At 37.8% G+C, this 19,004-nt stretch overlaps 1 protein-coding gene across 1 annotated transcript in view; it reads left to right on the top strand.

The window, feature by feature from the left end:
* Positions 1-470: 470 nt before the first annotated feature.
* LOC104528129 (semaphorin-5A) overlaps positions 471-19,004 on the top strand; it is a gene marked incomplete at its 3' end in the record, with an annotated part of 155,936 nt that continues 137,402 nt past the window's right edge. Inside the window, exon 1 of the mRNA XM_010172047.1 lies at positions 471-603. Within this exon, the coding sequence (XP_010170349.1) occupies positions 471-603 (133 nt within the window). The remainder of the gene's footprint in view (positions 604-19,004) is intronic.

Genomic DNA, 19,004 nt, shown 5'->3' with positions numbered 1-19,004 from the left:
CTCTTTCCTTTGTGAGGAAGGCAGAGCAAGGGGCAATGTATCCAAGTGAATGTGGAACATAGATTTAGATACACTTGCTGTATCTAAAGAAAAAATAAAATAAAAAAAATGTTGCAGAACACTATTTTTCCCCACACACATTACAAAATGAAACTTTAGAGTAGAAGAGGGGTTGAATAACAGTTTTTGAATCCTACTCGGTGATAAAATAAATCAATTATCCCAAATTGTGTAACTGATGATAAGTTTATGAAGTAATTAAAGGAGCAGGTGATAGTACACTTTTGAGGAGTCAAATACTACACAGACAGAAAGCAATGTTGTTTAGTTTTAAACATCAAGGATTATCTTATTTTTTCTATGGTTTGCTCTTGCACTTGAGTAAATTTCTTTCAATTCTCCAGGTGCTTTTCCTACATGAGTGCAAGAAGAGTAGCCAGTTAAAAGAAGTGACTGCTGTGGAAGAGAGCATGACCACCATGAAAGGAAGCTGCATCCTTGCACTGCTGTTGGCAGGACTTGGGGTATTAGGAATACTGGAGACAACAACAACAGAAGATACCCACTGCCACAGAGCTGAGCACCCTGTTATTGCATATAAAGGTAAGGGGTAAGCACAAAAAAACTTTTATGGAAGTAGGCTGAGTATTGTGTAATCTTGTCATGGAAGCCTCTGCTTTTAATATGCAAAGGTATGAAGAAAAAAAAAAAAGTACATTCAATGCTATTATGTAGTAACCTGGACTGTGTTCTAAACAAGTTAATTACAACGAGGCTTGCAAAGTGTGTTCACCATTTGGTGCTGAATTTGTCATTTTAAAGTGGATGACTCACTTTCCTCTGTGATTAAAACCAGCCTGTACTGTTGCATTAGGTTGTTCCTTTCCAGGTGCAGGACTCTGCTTGTGTACACTTAAATTCATGAGGTTGCTCTTGGCCCATTCCTCCAGCCCCTCCAGGTCCCTCTATACAGCAGTTTTGTTCTGAAACCTATCAACTGTTTCTTTGAGTTTTGTGTTATCTGCAAACTTTAGAGACTGCACTCTGTTGTCTCTCCTTGGTTAATGAATTAAGGTGTTTAACAGGACAGGTCCCGGAATCAACCCTTGTGATATTCCACTAGTTACCAGCCTCTTGGTGGAGTAAAGTCCATAAAATGTTTACTCTCAGGACTTGATCATCCATCTGTCTTTTTACCCATCTGGTTACCTACTTGCAAGGACAGACTGTAACATCCTAACTTGCAGCGAGACAGTGTTGAAAGTCTTGAGATAAATGATATTGCCTGCTCTCCCGTCATCTTTAAAACTAGTCACTTTACAATGGAAGGCAGTTGGGTTGGTCGGGAGTGATTTACCCTTGGCAGATCCATGCTGACTGTTCTCAGTCACCTTATTCTCCTCTGTATGTCCAGAAAAGTGCATTCCAAGAGGACTAACTCCATAACGTTCCCAGGAACTTGAGATTGACTGACCTGTAGTTCCCACATTTGTTTTCCTGCAAGTACTGAGGACCTTCCTTCATCTCTGTGACTTCTCAGAGATGAAGAGTAGCCAGTTATCTCAGTGTTCATGGATGTAGTTTGTCTGATCCCATGGATTTATATAGGTTGAGATCTTGCAAGTCATCCCTGACTCAGGCTGCACCTACTGTTGGTAGTTCTTGAACCCCTTCATTAAACACCAGATGCCTTTGAGACCTTGCTGCTGAAGCCTGAAACTAAGGAGGTATTGAGTCCCTCAATGCCATCTGTGTCTGCTGGCACTAGATCACCTTCCCAATTCAGCAACAGGCTTATATTTTCCCTGTTCGACTTCTCATTACTATTGTAGCAGTAGAAGCTGCTCTTGTTGCCCTTGACATTCCGTGCAAGTCTTAACTCCCACTGAACTTGGTTTAGCCTGACACAATCCTTACATGTCCATGTGGTGTTTCTAAATTCCTCCTTGGTCGCCTTGTCCCTGCTTGCACTTTATACATACAGCCTTTTTGCAGTGGAGCTCCATCATGAGTTCCTTGCTTCACCAAGCCAATCTCTTCATACATATGGTTAATGTCTTGAGTGTTGGGATGGACTACTAAGGAACAGTTGGAACAAAGTGAAGAACACTTGGAGGATGTTGTCTGTAAAAACCTGAGGCATTTAATAACTTATCCGATTTTTTATTTATTTGAATTGAGATTTTTTTCATTAGTGTCGCACTTAGAACAAGTTCCAAATAGTTTGTAGCTATGAGGATGTAGGGATTAAGAGTTATTATATTACATATTGCATTCCTCCTGTTTTTCTAAGAAAGAACATACATAGTTTTTTTGTTCCAATGAATTAGGATTTATTGAATTTTAATTGAAAAAGGATTTGTTTCCATTCTTTTAATAAAATTAGAGAAAATATTGTGTTTTCTACAGAGTATTTTTGTTCTGGCATTTTAATGTTTTAATAAGAGTAATGGTACCAGCTGTCCCTTTCTCCAATACATTGGAAAATGTACTAACGTGTTTACATTCTGTACCTGGGAACTGCAAACCATCAGTCTGTTGTGAAGGAGAGAGACCTTTATCTATCATTTATTGATGATAGTATGATTTATTCTGCTGAAATATGTCTTTTTCTTAGCGTTCCTGTTATGTGTATAATTGAGTTTAAAAATGTTATTTTTATCATAACACACAAACTATGTTGTAAAATGAAAGAGTACAGTTAAAATTCTGGCACTTAACTGCTTAATTTCACAAACTAAGGGATCACTGCATGTACTTTTATTTTTTTAATATATATGCAACTGTAAAAGCAAAAAACTGAGACAAATTACCAGAGCCACATGCTAAAAGTTGATTAAAAATGTTGAATGAACATTTGAGTCTGATTAATGATTCAGACAGTCACGCTTATGAATCTGATTCAGACAACATTTGGGAGAGTGGCTTGAATTTATCCTGATCCTGCCTTTTAGACTGTTATTGTTGTCTGTCATATTTAATTTCTAGTGATGTCCTTCCAGTTCTAATTTACTGTGCTAAGGCTTTTTGGGGAGAGAGACCTCCGTTTTTGTCTTGTTTCAGTTGCATCTTTTGATGTAGCCAGAGATAGTGTCACAGTTAGAGTTTACTGAAAAAAACCCAATTTCTTTTTGCTGTAATATATGTGGGAAATACAATCATATAGAAGCATTTATTGTCAGATGGTTAATATGAGATTTAGTAAGATTTTCAATGCCAGACTCTCTTTTGACCTTTGTGGTAAAAATATCATTAATCGGTACATATCTGTGACATACCTTAGCTTTTATGAATTGACATATCTTGGAAAAGTTTGCCTTCACTTAAAAATATTCTGACAAGCTGTAGTTCATACCACAATAATCTATTTGGAATCATCAGTAAATCTTGGGAAGTACATACAGAAACATATTTGCAATGCAGTTAACAGTATGTGATAGCTAGGCAGCAAAACTGGTGTGGGTACACAGCCGTTAACTTGTAGTTGCAGGACTGCTAGTTAAGGGAAAACAGCAGATATGAGACTGAGAAAAAAAATGAATGAGAGGTTTGTCTTTGAACCTGTATGTTAGGAATGGACTACTTAGGGTATCAAAGTATAAAAAAAGAGATGTGTGTGAGAAGAGCTACTCTGTGAACGAATCCTGCCGTAGGAGTTGGCAGGATTCAACCATCCTTCTTCCCGATTTCTGTGACATTTAGTGACTTCATGAAGGCCTATAGCAAAATGCCCATAGGAAGATGCCCTCTCTATCTGTTGACATTGTTAGTGCTGAAACAAATTCCTAACAGTTACAAAGCGTTTAATTTGGATGCTGCTTTAATATCCTATTCTGTAAAGCCATCTTATAATAATATTTGGTCCACCAGAGCTTACTGCTGTGTGGGACACTGAACATCAACCAAGGCTGAGTGGTACTGAGTGGTAGGTACTTCAAAGCTTGTAAACTCAGTACTAACTTTACAGAGATATGAACTCTTTTGTTTTATTTGTAATTGACCAGAGCCTTTTTATTTGTAGTTTCTGGTACGCCGAAATAGCAGTGTACTTATTTGATTTGTCTTCCTTTGAAAGGCATGGTAGATGGAGTATAAACCATTAAATAAAACTAATGGAGTGAGAGTCTGGTGTAGTGTATGGATGAACAGCTGCAAAAAACTAATAGAAAGAAAAAGGAGTCCTCAGGAGTTGTCCTGAGGAGTAGTCCTCATGGTGAAATATGGAAAGGGAGTGTATCTCCTGAAAGAGCTTACTTTCTCTCCCACTGCCCATCAAAAACTACTCACTCAAATGATGATCCTGTCAAGCTACTTTTTGTAGAGAGGCATATACTATTTCTATCACTGATTTTCCCAGATAAATATTTTTAGCTGAAAGATCGTGATATATCTCCTGATATCAAATGGCAAGAATTTCACCCACCAGTTTAGAACCTTTACTAAAGTACTTTGTTTGCTGGTGGAAGAGGAAAGAGAAGTTGCAGAAGCAGGGGAGTGCATGCAATTTCAAAGGATTTTTGACATGATCTAAAAATCTCTTTAATTTTAGGTCTCTCATACACAGTAGTAATAATCACGTTGTAATTTGTTTATCTGCATAATTAATATCAGGAATGCATAATACACCCTTTCTCTCTCCCGGAAACTATAACAACTTAGAAAGCTTACTGTAGAGCTGAAAATGTTTCAGCTGTAAAAATCTGTTGTCATAGGTCTTCCCTAGACTAGAATAAGGCACTTTGTGTCTTCCTTAGCAGCTGGAAATTTCATTTTCTCATTATTTAAAGTCCGTAGGAATTATCATAGAGATCAAATTTATACAAAAGCAGACATCGAAGTATGGGATGGATTGATATGATTGTCCCAGTAGTGTGCAGTTCAGTGTTTTTATGAGGTGGGACTGACCATGGTGATGCATAGTCTCTTTTTAAAGTTCCTTTCTCTCCAAGAAGTCTGTCTCCAGATGTGCAAAGGTGTGCTAGTCTGTTGAAATTCAGGCTTTAAAAAAAAAAAAAAAGAAAAAGAAGAAAAAAAGAAAAAAAAAGGAAAAAAAGAAAAAAATAATAAAAAAGAAAAAATATTTTTAAAAGAAAAATAAAAAACTAAATCTGCTTATGTTACATGCATGTACTAAGTATTCATCAGCTGTGCTTGAAAAGTCCAATAGAGCCAAGACGTTACAAATCTTGTGCAACTTAAAGAATTGGGTGCAAGGAAACAAGGTGTAGGTGACAGAATGGACACACAGAGGCTCATAGTGTGAGATTATTGGTCTTCATATATGTTTCTGTATGTTTACAGTGTGTAAATAAGTATATTTATGCTTGAAATAACTTAAGAGTTAAGAAAGAAAAAGGATAGAAATAAGCTGGTCATTGAAGATAGAGCCTTACAGTTTTCATTTTCATTATATTTTATTTTATCTGGATATGTTTTCAAGTGCATGTAGTTGTGAAATGTTAGCTCTGTAAACAATATTAGGATTTACTGATGGTCATCTTCTTGGAAAACATACTCTTAATATAGTAAAGGTATGTGTTTAACCTAAACAGTTAAAAAAGGCTATGGAAACCAAATTTCCTCTCAGTAGGAGCAGTGAGAGGTAAATCTCAGACAAACAGCATTCAGAAAAATAAGATGCCTATGAGAGGCTATGACTGTTTATAGAAGTTGTACTATTCTTACACAAAAACCGAAGCAAACCAGTTGAGTAGTGTAATGTTTGTCTAAATATTTCCATAGGTTTTAAAGCACTTAGCCACCCACTCTACAAAACCTCTATGGTAGCTCTCTGTGGAGCTGATATTTTATTACTGATTTTTTTTTTTTTTTTTAAGTATAAATAGTTACAAGGGCACCTGGTTCCCCCTCCACCCCCAACCTCACACACACAGATTTGCTGAACTTTGAAACTGTCAGACCTGTCAAAAGTCTCGCACTCGGCTGAGGACTAGTGCTGTAGGCAGACCCCATCTGTGAGGTAGAACTGAAAGGGCTGTTGCAACTGCCCAGTGGTGTACATTTTTTCCAGTAAGCTGGGGAAAATTAAAAAAAAAAAAAAAAAAAGACCAAACTCCAATTTCAGGTGTGAAGTTGCAAGTATTGACTGTCCCTGTCCTGCAGTTTACCTGTGTAAAGTAAAGTTTCTTAGGCTTTTCAATCAGAAATAAAATGCAGTTGTGAACTGGACTGAATTGATGTTGTGGGTTCAACAGAGATCGTCTGTTCTGGGGCAAATCTCATTCTTTTACGCTCCTATAAAGTAATCAGAATTTAAGGTTGTGCTGTCTCAACAAAAAGCATCAGTTGATAATTTTAGAAGCTGTATTTAGTGATATTTTAAATACGTGCTGTACGGTAAAGAACTTATCTGTTGAATAAACATGTTCAAAAATAACATATCTCAATCCATAGAAGAAATAGACTTAAACCCTTCATTTCTACTTGAGGTTAACCAGAAAAGAAAAATAGCATAGTCATTTTTTGATTCTTTGGTTTGAGAATCCTAAGAAATATATTTTCTTAACCTTATTGTCTGACCACCACAGAATTCCCTCACTTGATGTTTGTGTAAGTAATACAGAGTCAGTACATCACTCTGCTCATTTTATCATGTGGTTTGTATACAGAGTGCATGGACTTAACATGTGCCAAGAGGAAATAACATGAACTAAATGAAGAAGAATACGTGGTGTATGAACTTGTTTTGGTTTGTGCTTTCTTTTCTTTCCCCTCATCTTGTTGCAAGCTAATTTTAAACTAATGGTGGTCTACTAACCTGCTCAGTTTTTATTGCCTTTTCCTTCTCTTTCCACTGGTTTTCAAAAATATACTTTAAAGATGACCTGCCAACTTTAGCAGTGGGGTTGAGGTGTGTTGCTTTCCATCCCCTATCCTCGTTTGGGTTTTTCTTCAAAGATGATTCATCAGTGAAGAAAAGTTGATTGCCAGATATTGCAACTTTGATTTGTCTAGGTGATAGAACTATGAGATTGCTTGCATTACCCTGCCAAGAACCAGCCCCTCTTAAGGACGAAAATGATTCCTCCACCAGTTGTACATTTTTTTGTATCAAAATCAGTTTTTCCTTTACTTTCATACAAGAGACTAAGCACTCACTGGGGGATGGCAAGTTTCAACTGCTTGCAGTTAATTTTAAATATTATAGCTTTGAAGATTGAAGGATACTATCCTCTTATTATTTCACTGAATCACCCAGTATCTTTAGTGTGCATTCCCATAAAAACAGGATATGGCAAGGACTGAATTCTCTAAGCAAAGGGCTTGCATACTGGCTAACTGCATCAATTTACAGTTCTTTTGGCATCCCAGCCAAGTGCTGGCCCATCATAGAATGTTAATAATTTTAATGAGTTTTTGATAATTGAAGACCACCAGTGACTGCAATAGCTAGTGAGCTGCACAGACGTATCCTATGAACCTTTCCATACCTTTTCCGTGGCTAATTTCTTCCTTGTTACCCTAGTGTGGAATTTTGGAGCATGTGAAATTTCGTGGTTGTTAATAAAGCAGCAGAATGAGTGAGAGTCTTCTGCCACATTCCACTAGCTGTACAAAGCAGGCAGTTGGAATTAAAATCTGGTTTTTGGTCTTTTTTTTTTTCCTTCTTCTACTTTGAAAGAGATATATTTTTAATGGAAATGAACATTTTTACTGAAAGGTGGTAAAACATCCAAACTGAAATATATTAAAGAAATAGATCAGCAACCAAGAAATAGAGTTCCTAAGCAGCTGAAGTTCTATCATCTTCTAGAAGTTTTGGTGTGTTTAAAGATTTAAAGAAGTACAATATTGCTTTGATTTTTCTCGATTTTATTTTTTTTTTCCACCAGACAGTATTTTATTTTTTCTTCTACGATGTTTAAAGTATACTCTGTCCTTTCTATTGACAGCTGTCAATGTGAGTATTCTACTGATCTACCCCTTGGAAAAGACATTAAGCATACTCTTTCTTTCTAAATAATCTGGCACAGTGTAAATTATGTTTTGCTGAAGTTTTAAGTTCTCTGTGCATAATCCCCATGCTGGTTCATGTGAATTCGGTTCTTCTCCCTCTTCATGGACTGCACTGCAACATGTTCAAAGCTAATGAGCACTGACTGAAGAGGAGGAGCATGTATATGGCTAGTTAGCGTTGCACGACTAAGGAGCTGAGAGTCATCCCTTTTTAACTTGCCTTGTGTAACCCATTCGTGCCCAGCTCTTCATGGAGCTCCTGGCTGCACAGTCATCACAGCCAGGCAGGACGCAGTTGTGCTGTGTGGAGTGGGTGGCCTTGCAGGCCCCACTGCTGGAGAGGGTGCCTAGGCAGCCTGCCTGGCCTCTCACAGCAGCAGCAGCAGCAGCACGGCTCTATGTTTCATGAGAAATGTCCTTAATTCAGTTCTTCTGAGTTATTTCTGAAATAACCTAGACTGCTAGTTCATGAAAGATGGTGCCAATTGCAGTTACTGTCCTGATCCTGTGCAACTCTGTTTTCATACTTGGTAGTGACTAAATTTCTGGAAAGACTCATTCCAGGGTCTTCCCTTCCACATCCTGTGCAGTGTTTACGAGGCCTGTCTTGGACTCACTCAGTGGCACCCGCTGCCCTTACTGCTTGTTGCTGAATGTCAACTTCTGCTGGTTATTGCATCAGTTGAGAGATCTAGGGAAACCCTGGCCCACCCTTGGGCCTTGCCTGGAGCCTTTCAATTTTCAGGAACCTTAGAGGTGTGGAGGAAAAACATTTGTTAATTTTCCCTTGACCCCCTTAATTTCTTAAATAAACTTCCAGAGATACTTAGTGTTTATTTGACAGAAAGGGTGGAAGTTGAGAAGCGCAGTCAATGTGTCTTCTAAGTGATTTTTTTTTAATATGCTTTTTTTCCCACCTCCCTTCTGCAGCAGTGCTTGTTGCTATTGACAAGACTGTATGACACTGAATAACACTTGTTTTGGGTTTTTTTGAGTGGCTGAACACGCTAGATACTTGCTTGTTACATGGCAGTTTGTCACATTCAGGTGAGACCACACTTGGACTTGTCATAAGCTTGCTTGTCTTTCCACTTACAATACTCACTTTTGCTCTGAAAGCTTTATGGACAAAGAAATGTGGTTCTTCTACCATTCCTGAGAATTAGGAGCTCACCATTTTACAACTAGCTCTACAATAAATCGACTAAAGTAGTTGTTAATAATGACAAGTAACAGGAGCTTGACAGTGCCCTTTAGAACAAAAATAATTTCTACAAAGAGAAGTGCTATTCTGTTGTTTGTGGGGTTGTGGTTTTTCCTTTTCTTTTTCTTGCTTGGCACTTTCTTTTTTTGGCTTAGGGGCATATTTTTGTTTTTGCTGTGGGGGAGTGGAAGGGGTGGGGCATATGGTTTACCTTGAAGTCCTGGCTCCAAGCTCTTACCAAGACTAGTGTCAGGCTTTACCCTGTATGCCCTTTATGTTATAATATGACTTGTTTTGTTCATCTTTGTATTTTTTGCATGAAATATCTTCAAACCTGAAAATATTGTATCAGCTATAGTCTTGGGCAGAATTGATAGAATGAAGAAATTGTATTATGTTAAAACAATGTAAATAAAGAAGTTATTATAAAGTACGTTCATACGCCAACATAAATAAGAATACATCGTTGCAAGATTATCAGTTCTAGAAACAAGGTCTTGCTAATTGAAACGTAGATATTTCCCACAAAAATAGCATGGCGTTATTGTAACTGTCTGTAGGCAGCTGGCTTTATGCTTCTGTTCCCTAATATATATATATATAAACTGAGCAGGTTTCTTTACAAAACTCCGTGTTGAGACTAAATGCTGGTTTCCTATAACTGTATAACATGGTTTCCTTCAAAATGAATTCTGTGGCCAGTTGCCAAAGTCAGCATGTAGCTGTTAAAATGTGAAAGGTTAAGGCCCTCTGAAGAATGGGCATGACTAAGGAAGTCAAGCATGTTATGCAGTCAGTCTGTCCCCCTGTGTCACGACAGGCAGCAGCAGCGCAGGGGCCAGAGCTGGTAACTGGAAGGGGGAGCTGCACTCGCTGGGAAGAGCACGTGGGCTCTGGTTGAGATGTGAAGTTACTGGTTTTTGACTGGCAGAAACTCCCCAGGCCAAAATAAATCTTTCACCAGTGTGGGGAAGGACACTTGCAGCAAGTAGTATTTCCACACATCAAAACACAGCTGAGCTTCGTGGCATAAGTTTTCACAACTTAGAAAAAGTCCTTTTTGAAGTAGCGTGCTCATCTCTGCCTGTCACACTGAATCAGTCCCTACCCTGAAGTGTGGATCAGCTGACCTGCAAGGTGATTTGCAGTGTAAATTGGGTGAAAGTCTTTCTTGGTTCATCCTCCTTCATTCACTGACGTTTTCTTCTTATTCCCCAGAATTCTCACACTCTTCTTATAATTTTGTTTATTTTAGATCTCCTGCATTGATTAACTTTCTATACTCTTTCCTTCCCCTTTTCTGCTCTTAAATTATGTTTTGGGTTTAGGCTGTTGCTCATTTTTAGTGATTGAATTGAGACATAATATTAAGACTTGATTGATAATACCACTGCTGTCTACAGTAGACTCCTTATACCTTTTTTTCCTGGACCATCTTGAACTAGCAGCTGATGCAAACAGAATATTTAAACAGAAGGAACATAAGTCTGGTGCAGTATAATTCTTGTGTTTCCCTGAGGTTTTCTTCCCCCCCCCCTTTGTCTTCTCCCCAGTGTGTTCTCATCATTCTTCTGGTCTTTCCCCCTGTGCCCTCTATCTAAATCTTACCTAATGTAGTCTTTCCATACATACACTGTCCCTCAGTCTTCTCTGTCTCTTAAAGCATGTGGCTGTTTTCTCACTATATGAGACTATATTGGTCCAGAACATTCCCTGAAAATTTTTTTCCAAACTCTCTAGATCTTTGCTTCAGTACCTTTTGTTAGCACTGCACTGTCTGTGTTTTTATGTTTCATAACTTCTTGTGTGTCCTTAACTGAACATCATCCTATCTCTACTTAAATCTCCTTCTAATCTTGATGACAGGGTTCTGGTCACCTTTAATTTTAAAATTATTGGGGTTTTTAATTATTTTTTATTTTTTTTAAACTGTGCAGTTTGTATGTGGTTTATATTTCTGGCCTGGATGCCACCTCCTTTGCCCGAATATGTATGTGTGTTTATATGTAAGAATCTTGAGTTGAAATGATGCAACTGGTAAACTATTCCATCACATGTAGCCTGCTAGAGTAAATTGGTTTTAGCAGTTTCCAGTGATCCATCAGATCCCTTTGCTTCCTGTCTAAGCTCCTTCTAATGTGTGTTAAGCTACATACAGAAGACTCATCCTAGATGTGAAATGCAGTGGAGGTGACTCCTTGGTTGCCCTTACAAGCACACCACTTGAAATTTGTCTAGTAATTTTCCAGGTGCCCCCCTCTGGAAATCCTTTGTTATGTTTGCTTTCTCCTCTAAGCATCCACTGCCCCTGAGACCCTATCTGTTACACAGCCAGGTGTATACACAATTCAAGAAGAGTGAGGTTACTAAATCTGCTTCTGACAGCTTCAAGAAAAAAAAGTTTAATGATTACTAGGAGGACAGTAGCTTCCCACAGCTGAGGTAGTGCAGGATTTAAACAGCAAGAAGGTAGATTGCAATCCCTACTGTGTTTCAACAGCACTGGGTTCGAGTTTATGTCAATCAGGCTGATACTTACAAATATTCCATTACAAAATAATGAGAGCAGATGTATGTCATGATGAAACAAAGTAAGAATGACAGTTGAATGAAACCTGCAAGTAGGCAAACATATGAATGTCCTGCATTTGAATGCATCATGGGGGAAACCCAGAATTGAACCCCCCGAACCCAGATGCTTCAGTTTTGACTCTTCCCATCTCCTTTTTCTTTAGTTTTTATTGGTTTATTCATGGTAGTCTGCTGGCATGATATTTTCATTGTTCCTAATTTGAATGATTAGTAAAGATGGGTAGGCCTTTTGCTTTAGGACAGATCAGGATCTGGAAATCCTGTTTCAACTCTTGGCTTATTTGACAGTCACTTTACATTTGTTGTTCAAAATACAATGCAGAAGATCAGGCAACTGAAAAATTTTAAGCACAGTTCTTGACAATTTAAACTGTTGTTAAGCATACTTAGTTATTATTTTTAAATACGGTGTTATCCTCAAATGACTGATACTGTGTAATTTTAAAATATTATAACATCAGGTACGCCATGTATGAATCCAGGGTTTCTTTCCTTAGAAGTGGGAAGGGTATGGTTAATGAGATCTCTTACAGCTGGCTGGCGTAACTTTGCAAAGTAGGTTTTATTGTTTTTTTCCTGGAATGATCTGGGGCTCTAGTTTCATGCTGTTTCTGTATATGAGAGAAAGAAAACTCAAAGGGACTGTAATTGTATATCATGGGTGATATCTTGTCACTGCGTAATTTCTGTAGATCTCACAAGTGATTCTGAGTATATAAAAACTGCTCGTAGCGCTGAAACCACTTTTATCTAGGTGGGGGTTCAGTCTTTTTTCCCTTACACCTTCTTGTATTTGTATGCAATGTGTGTGTTTGAACAATGAAGTATAAACAATTCAAAACCCTTGTTCAGAAAAATAAAAAGTAAGTAGTCATTGCAGCAGATGTTACTGTCTCTTCCCTGAGGGCACAGACAGTCAGAACCCAAATTCCCTTTAATTATCCCAGTAACAGACATATGCACACACATAAGAATGCAGAAATATGTACTTCTAGCTGGGGAAGCTCTGGCAGGACAAAGAAAACAGGAATGCAGGCTGGATTTTAGACCTTGAGACTTTGGAGGTTAGAGCGGACAGTAGAACCAGGGCAGGACAATTGCTGTGACTGAGCCTGCCCTGCCTGGAGGGCGGTAGGCAAATTGCGGAGGCAGTGACTTTGTGCCTAATGAGAGAACCAATGAAAGATGTGAGGAGTTGGGTAGAAGGAAGTTTACAGTAGGCTTAAGAAAGAAGTTCAAGTTCACTTGTTTTAAATCAAGAAACATATACTTTAAGTATGCTTTATTTTCTGTTTTTCCCATTAATAATAAAAAAATTACTTACAACTCTGGCTCATTACCTCCAAAATTGTACTGAAGTTGTAATATTTGTTTAAAAAATGGAGACCCAATAAGCAGATGGTGAACTTTCTGGAACATGTCAAGAGATTTGTGGTCTTGGGATTTGTTTTATTACAGGTGATTTAAAGTGGAGGGGAGCTCAAGGAGCTGGCAGAGCTTCTAGATAAGGCTAGAGCTACATATTTATTTCTTGGCCTCTGCAGTTCTCTTTGTAAGGAAAGGCAAGCTTCAGGATTGAGTTAAGCTGTGTTGGATAGCAGAAGGAAGGCAACTGCTTTGTTTGTGATATAAAGAGACCTCCAGGAGACTGAATCTTGAAAGGGAACTGTAGTTTTGAGGTTGGTTTTGCCTTTTTGTTGTTTGGGTGGTTGTTTTTTTCCCCCTTCCTACAAGCAAAGATGAGAATCTGAAATGCAGATGGAGATCTGACACATTTTCATGTTTCCAAAGGGGAACCAAATGTAGTGTAGTAAGACTTAAAAGAGTAATCTTTTAGTTTGTGGTTGCTGATTTAATCATGTTGGGCAAAGTTGTAACTCCATCTTTTCTTTTATAGAGGATTGGATTGCATTAGCTATCCCTGCCTAAACAATTGTTTTTGTTTCCTTGGCAGGAAGAAATGATGTTTTATTTTCTTATATCTTCTTGGATCTCTATTTTAGAAACTGTATAGTTCTTATTGTCTAATTACTGTCTAATTACCAGAATGTCTATATTTTTCAATGTATTAGCTAGATCTAATTTTTTGTAAGAAATATTTTTAATTTTCAATTTTATTAAAAATTAGGGATTAGCTACTATATTATTTTGTTTCCCAGTTATGTTCACATACTTTTAGTTCTGTATTACTAAAGTCAGTGGTTCACACAATCCTGATATAAACGTGTTTTGTATAGTAAGGGCTACATGTGATGCCTTTTTCATTAAAATGCATTACTGAGTATTGTACCAGACCTGTCTGTCCTAATCCTTTCATTTTACAGAGAAGCATGAGATGGTGTCAGCTGATGCCATCTTTTTGTTGTTGAACTAGTACTTTTCTCTGCATATGTTGCATCCAGTTTGCTTCTGGTGCTCTCCATTTAGCTTATTATAGCCTTCTGGTAGCAAAGACTGTTAGTTCTGTTACATCCATGACCCTCCTTAGCCTTGACATCTGGATGTTTGTACCATATATGTGAAAAAGTAGACATGCCAGCTACATTCTAATCTTAGTAACAGGTGGACCAGGAATTTCACTGGGGTGTTGGGCTGGGATTGACTTGGCTTTTTGATTTTTTTTAAGAGATTTGTCTCTTTCTGTAATGTTTAAGTATTAGAAAGTTGCTTTTTTGGCCATTTGACTAAGGTTCTTAATGCAGTAGTTTGACCTTCTGGTATACTGAAAATTACAGAAAAGGCACCTTCCTGTCCTCTAATTCATACTGGTGGAGTATATATGTGTTTAGCATCTAAAGGTCAGATTACTTGGGTATTTTCTTGCCCCTTATACATAACTTCAACTCTGGGTCTGGAATACAATGCTGGTGTCTTTAAGCTTTACTATTGTAAGAAGCATTGATAATTTTTTTCTGTGCCTCTGAACTGCATGCTAAAGAAGGAGAGCATCAGAAGCCACGTAGAAGGGGTTAATGAATGCCCAGAATGTTGACCCAAGGCTGTAACGATATTGAGTGCTCCTGGCTTTGCATCCTACAGGGAGTCTGCATGCACAGCCTAGGCAACAGGGACTCTACAGCATCTCCCTGTGGGCTTCTCCTCAAACCTCCTGTGCAAGGCAGCTCAGCAGCATGGGCAAGACACAGTCACCTTAGTCAGACATCTGCGAGTCAACCTGCCTAAGCAGTCAGGATCATAAAGCTAAGGAGGCATATGGTCCTGGAAGCAGATCTGCCAACTTACCGTTGCATATAGAAAGCATGCATCTGGAATTACAGGTTTTGGAAAAGCAGCCTGTAATGGGCAGACCTTCTCTGCTTTGCACTGAGCTGCTGTTTTGAAAGTGTTCAGCTTCTACCATGGGCCTTACAGAAGAATAGCAAGTAGTAGGGTAAATGTTGTGCTCAGATTTTGAGATGAGTGTAAGTAGCATATGGTTTTTGCTGAGGTATCTAAACTCCTATAATGAGTCTTTAATGTAAGAGAAGTGGAAAAAGAGTTAATGTGCTTACTATATTTGTTAGATGAGTTTTTTGGTTTATGATTTGCTTGCCTTGTCTTGTCTTTGCTTGTCTTTATTAAAAGAAATGGCGTTTGTAATGATTTCATGGTTAATGTATCCAACAGGAATATACCTTTTTTTTGTAATAGTTTAGATTTAATAGGAAACAAAGTTTACCATGGCTTAAAAAACTATGGCAAAGCAAACATACCAGTCCCCTCAGCTCCCCATATGGGAAAAGCCCTTTCTGGCCTGTTTTGAGATAGTGCTAGGCTAGGATAGGGGAAGAATTTGGTCCAAAGTGGGTACAAATATGTAAAGAATGACTTTAAGTCATTAAGTAATATGCAATAATGTACATTAAGTACAAACATGTAAAGAATGACTTTACAAATATGTAAAGAATAACTTGCATTTGTATGGGTTTGAACATTATGTGCCAGAAATAGAACCACTATAGTTGTGGTGGAGCTTCACAGCGCTGCAGCCTGAGGAATGCACGAGGTAGTGTGTTCAGGTGTAGCATAGATTTCTCTCCGCTACAATGACAACTGGACAAGCCCTGATGCCCGAGCTAGAAGTCTATTTGCAGCTGTGTTTTCAGAAGTTCTGAGGAAAAAACCACCTGTATATGATATCTTATATTGTCACTTGCATGCTTGTAACTGTAGCTGCTTTCTTCACACTGTTTACTTCATTTTTTTAAAAACCTTATTGCTCAAAATTATTTAAAACATATAATCATTGTACACGAATGCTCAGCAACACATGCCTTGAATAAGTCCTAGAAAAGTAAGTTATGTTGTTGACAAACTAAGCCTCATCCCTTTTTGGATAAGCAGGGGTAAATTGTGATTGGTTTCAGAAGTAGTACAGCTGTTCTTTGGCTGAACTGTCATGATGGAGTTCTGTTTTTTGTCGTAACCTGTGGAATCATATTTCCTTTCTTCCCTTGAGCTGTGGTACCTTTTTTCCTTTCAGCTGCAGTGAGTCAATGACCTACCAGCAAGGGTGTGTTTAATGCTTTTTTTTTTTTTTTGAGGAGAGAATACAGTGAAAGAACTAGAAAAGACTGATAATTGGAAATGTAAGGAAAAAAAGTGTAGACAAAAGTGAATCGTAAAAGATGCAACAGACTCTGGCATGCCATTTTTCTTCTTTTCTTTTCCAATACAGAGCAATACTTGTTTTCCTGAAGTTGTTCTGAGTGAATTTATTATTCATGGGTATATTTATATTATAATGGAAATTTTAAAATGAGAACTTAACAGTCACGCTGGATTGATACTGATGATGCTCAGAAACTACTGAATAAAATCTTGTTTTTCTCAGTCCTAGTTTTAAAATAGTTGGGGACAATGGAGTCCTGAAGCGTCACAGCAGAGTGTTTACAAGAGCATCTAACTGTGTCTTTAAAGAGTGAATGTTGCAAATAAATCCCCAAACAGGGTGTGCTGAATGAGTGAACAGGTGGATTGTCTCCTGCCAGCTGTGACACCTCACTTAATGGATTCCCCTGGCGTTAGTGGGGCTGGCACCAGGGCAGTGGGGTAGTGTAAGGGAGTCAATGTGGCACATCACTGCAGGGCCTTCTAACTTGTCTCGCTGCCTCTGAAGAGGATAGTAATGTAACTTGAGTATCACAGGAAGAGATCTAAGTTAGGCTGAAAACATTCTACAGCTTCAGGAAGACAGAGATTATTGTATCCTCCTTAGATTTACATTTAATTATAAAATAACTTTAGTATGCAGTAGGATATTTTAATTTTCTTATGATAAGATTAGTGAATTTGTCGTACTGGTGCCACCCAGAGACTTCTGTTAATACTACAAATCTGCTAGTGTTCAGCTGTGTTGTTGTTGTTATTATTAGTTTTGTAACAGAGTTTTTTCAAGAAGGCAGTACTGCACATTTGCTTAATTTTGTGTTCACTATTTTCAGAAAGGACCCCATGGCATGAGGTGTCACATACATACACCATAAACACTACTGGCATTTTTAATATCTATGTTAATTTTTTTATGAAATCAAGAGATCTTTATTGTTTTCTAACTTGGTTATTTACCATTAAAGATCACTTCTGAATTCACTTTTAAATGTACCACTTTATTCCTCATTAGTAATTTCTCGATTTATTTTACTGTTTATTCAGCCCTTCAAGGTAGAGCTACAGTAATAAAACTTAGGTTAGAGAGAACTTTACTATTTCATTTGCAAAGAACTGTAGAGCTCAGCCCTTGGCAAGTCCTTGGATAATGTAAACCAAACAAGCTATGGCTTGTTGGGCAGATACTAAATTTAAAGTAAAACCAAGACAGATTTCTGGACTTTCATATTTTGTACAAGTATCTAATGGCCTCCTGCCCAGCTTTGATTCTTAACCTCCTTTGTCTTTAAAGTTCTTTAGGATATTCCCTTGACCTTTTCTAGGAGCTGAGGGGACTGGTATGTGTGCTTTGCCATAGTTTTATAAGCCACGGCAAACTTTTTTTCCTATTAAATCTAAGCTATTTTAAAAAACCCCAAAAACAAAAACCAAAACAAAACCAAAACAAACCCCAAACCTGAAACCCCCAGGAATATCCAGAGCATGTGAAAAAGACCTGTAGCTTTCTCAGAATCCAACTTTTTCAATATCCATCTTTTAGTTCCATGGGAAAACATACATTTTCTTTGGGAATGTTTTTGAGTTATAAGGCCTTTAGATTTCACTCCTGAAATAGCAATTAAAAAAAACAATATTTTTTTTTGCTAAGGGTAAATATGTCTTGAATGTACCAAAAGGACCCAGCATGTATTGGAGACCAGCTGTTGTCATGACTGTATGTATACCATGATATAGTTTTCCATGGACAGCTTTAAGTCTGAGAGCAATATCTGCAGAATGGTGAACTTGTATACTAATTCTAAAAGGATAAAAACTGAACAACAAAGCAGGTAGAAGGTGTGTCCGAAATAAGTGTTTTCAATATCAGGAGTAAGAATAAAGAAATCACTAAAGACCTTTAATAGCTTTTTATGCATTTTTTACTATAAGGAGATAACTCATAACAGAACTGAAAAGTCTTGTTTCACCTGAGGCTTTTCAGCTAGATTTTGCTGTTTAGATGAAAATAAATCTTAACTATTCTCTTGATTTAGTTACATAATTTTTCTGTAGTGTAACTCAAAGCAGAATTTCACCTATGAGTTTTTACTTTTACAGTTGACATGGCTTTTCTTTGATTGTGTTTAATTTTTTTGTTGGTGTTGTGGGTTTTCTTTGTGGTTTTTTTTGTTGTTGTTGTTGTTTTTTTGTTCCCTCCCAATTTACAGAAATATATCAAACTTTTGGCTATCGCATTATTCCTGTATGGCATGTGTTACCACTGTGACACACATGAGATACGGTTTCAGAGTGTTTACAGAAAAAAAGCAGCCCTAGCTGCCATTTGCTCTTCCTGACCTTATGCCCTCAAGCAAGAACATTGCTGAATGCAACAAAGACAAGATAGAGTAATTTATATTTTGGAGCGACAGAGGTGAATCGGATTTCAGAGAGATTTCTTAGCAAGTCCTTATTCTTTTCTTGTTCTCTAGCCTGGGCTTGCCCTGCCCTGCTTGGCCCCTGCCCTGTTGCTCCAAACCTGGAAATGGTCTCAATCACCTGCTTTTGCTGTACCTTGGAGCTTTGTTGTGACTTGCTGAGACAGTAGGACAAGTAGAAGAGAATTGCATCCTTGAGCCTC

The sequence above is a fragment of the Antrostomus carolinensis genome, unplaced genomic scaffold, assembly GCF_000700745.2.
Source record: "Antrostomus carolinensis isolate BGI_N321 unplaced genomic scaffold, ASM70074v2 scaffold5537, whole genome shotgun sequence".
In the NCBI taxonomy this organism is placed as follows: domain Eukaryota; kingdom Metazoa; phylum Chordata; class Aves; order Caprimulgiformes; family Caprimulgidae; genus Antrostomus; species Antrostomus carolinensis.
This window is presented reverse-complemented; position numbering and strand designations above follow the sequence as displayed.